This window comes from Triticum aestivum, chromosome 3D, assembly GCF_018294505.1.
Source record: "Triticum aestivum cultivar Chinese Spring chromosome 3D, IWGSC CS RefSeq v2.1, whole genome shotgun sequence".
Classification (NCBI taxonomy): Eukaryota; Viridiplantae; Streptophyta; class Magnoliopsida; order Poales; family Poaceae; genus Triticum; species Triticum aestivum.
In genome coordinates this window covers 39,395,770-39,397,083 of record NC_057802.1, presented here as the reverse complement: position 1 = coordinate 39,397,083, position 1,314 = coordinate 39,395,770, and the positions used below count along the sequence as shown (strand labels likewise).

Sequence of the window (1,314 nt, the reverse complement as noted above, 5' to 3'; positions counted from 1 at the left end):
TGTGTATTTCGATTTGGGATCTGAAATTTTTATTTATTATGGACGCATGTCCTTTGAACATTCCCAACAAAAATCAGTTTCCTTTTTAATTTCGAAATTAGTTTTTGGAAAGTTTGGAGCATGGGAGCACAGGATCTGTACTGGCGGCACGCCACATGAATGCAAGCAGTTGGCATGGGCAGGAGCCCACTTCAATAATAGAGGCAGGTGTGGCGAAGTGACAAGTCGTGCTCATTTGATATTTGGAAAACAGTAAAATACTGACAAATGTAACTTGGCAAACAACATCCATTAATTAGATACAAGTGCTAATGGATTACATAGTGGACCATAATTTGCAAGCGTGCTGACCAGACCAGACCAGACAAATGGTGGCACAGCCGCAAGCACAAACACTCCATCGTCAACCCAAAAGCTACAGCTTGCTGACACTGAAGAGACCGCACTAATTTGACACAGAGAGGGACTGCACTAATCAAAGCCCATAGCGGGCTACAGCCACACTAATTTAACACGGCGGGACTACTACCACGCTAATTTTAAAGAGGGCGCCGTGACAACAAGACCTACTACTACTGATACTACGGCCGGCCATCCACCAGCATCTAGATTAGATTACGCCATAGATGCATTCCGCTTTGCGAACAGCCGCAGCACGAGAGCCAGAACAAGCAGGTTGACGAGCAGATTGGTCACGCCGAGGAGGAGGGTCATCCTTGCAACATCGGCCAGCGCGTACCCGTCTGACCAGCGGAAGAACCAGCCAAGAACAGCCTGCGAAACGGGGGAACAGACTAAGCTGTGACGCTGCGAAATGCAGGAGGACGACTAATAATGGAGGGGAATGGGCAAGAACACGTACGCTGCGGCGGAGTTTCTTGTAGATCTGGGTCCCGGGACGAGAGCCGCCGCGGGAGGCAATGGTGGTGATGTGGCCCCCGCAGTCCGTGCAGGGGATCGGGGGGAGGCTGTCCCGGTCGGCAGAAACGGAGGACGAACCGGATGTGGACATCGCCGTCGGTGGAATCGCTGGGTAGGGTGGCTCTGGATTTGGGAAGTGGTGTGTGGAAGTGGAAATGGGGAAGAAGGGGGGAGTGCTCCTCGCTAGCGCCTTATGCGCCGCAAGAGGAAACCAGCGCCCACGCGCCTGGCAAAGTGGGCCGGCCCATGAACGAGCCGACGAGCTCGTACGACGCCTGCTTCCCCACCTATCCCGCTCGTTTGTTTCGTTTACTCAAAAGAAAAAAAAACGAAAAAACGCTCGAACGTTTCATGGTAGACCGGTGAGCCATTGACCATTGACTTTCGAGATTT

The 1,314-nt window shown here is 51.9% G+C and overlaps 1 protein-coding gene across 1 annotated transcript; it reads right to left on the bottom strand.

The window, feature by feature from the left end:
- Nucleotides 1–274: 274 nt before the first annotated feature.
- Nucleotides 275–1,101, bottom strand: LOC123077184 (uncharacterized). Its single transcript, XM_044499401.1, has 2 exons — nt 863–1,101; nt 275–774 (listed from the first exon to the last, which is right to left on the bottom strand). Exons 1-2 carry the CDS (start codon nt 1,010–1,012, stop codon nt 616–618), a joined length of 309 nt encoding a protein of 102 aa, XP_044355336.1. The 5' UTR covers nt 1,013–1,101; the 3' UTR covers nt 275–615.
- Nucleotides 1,102–1,314: the final 213 nt, after the last annotated feature.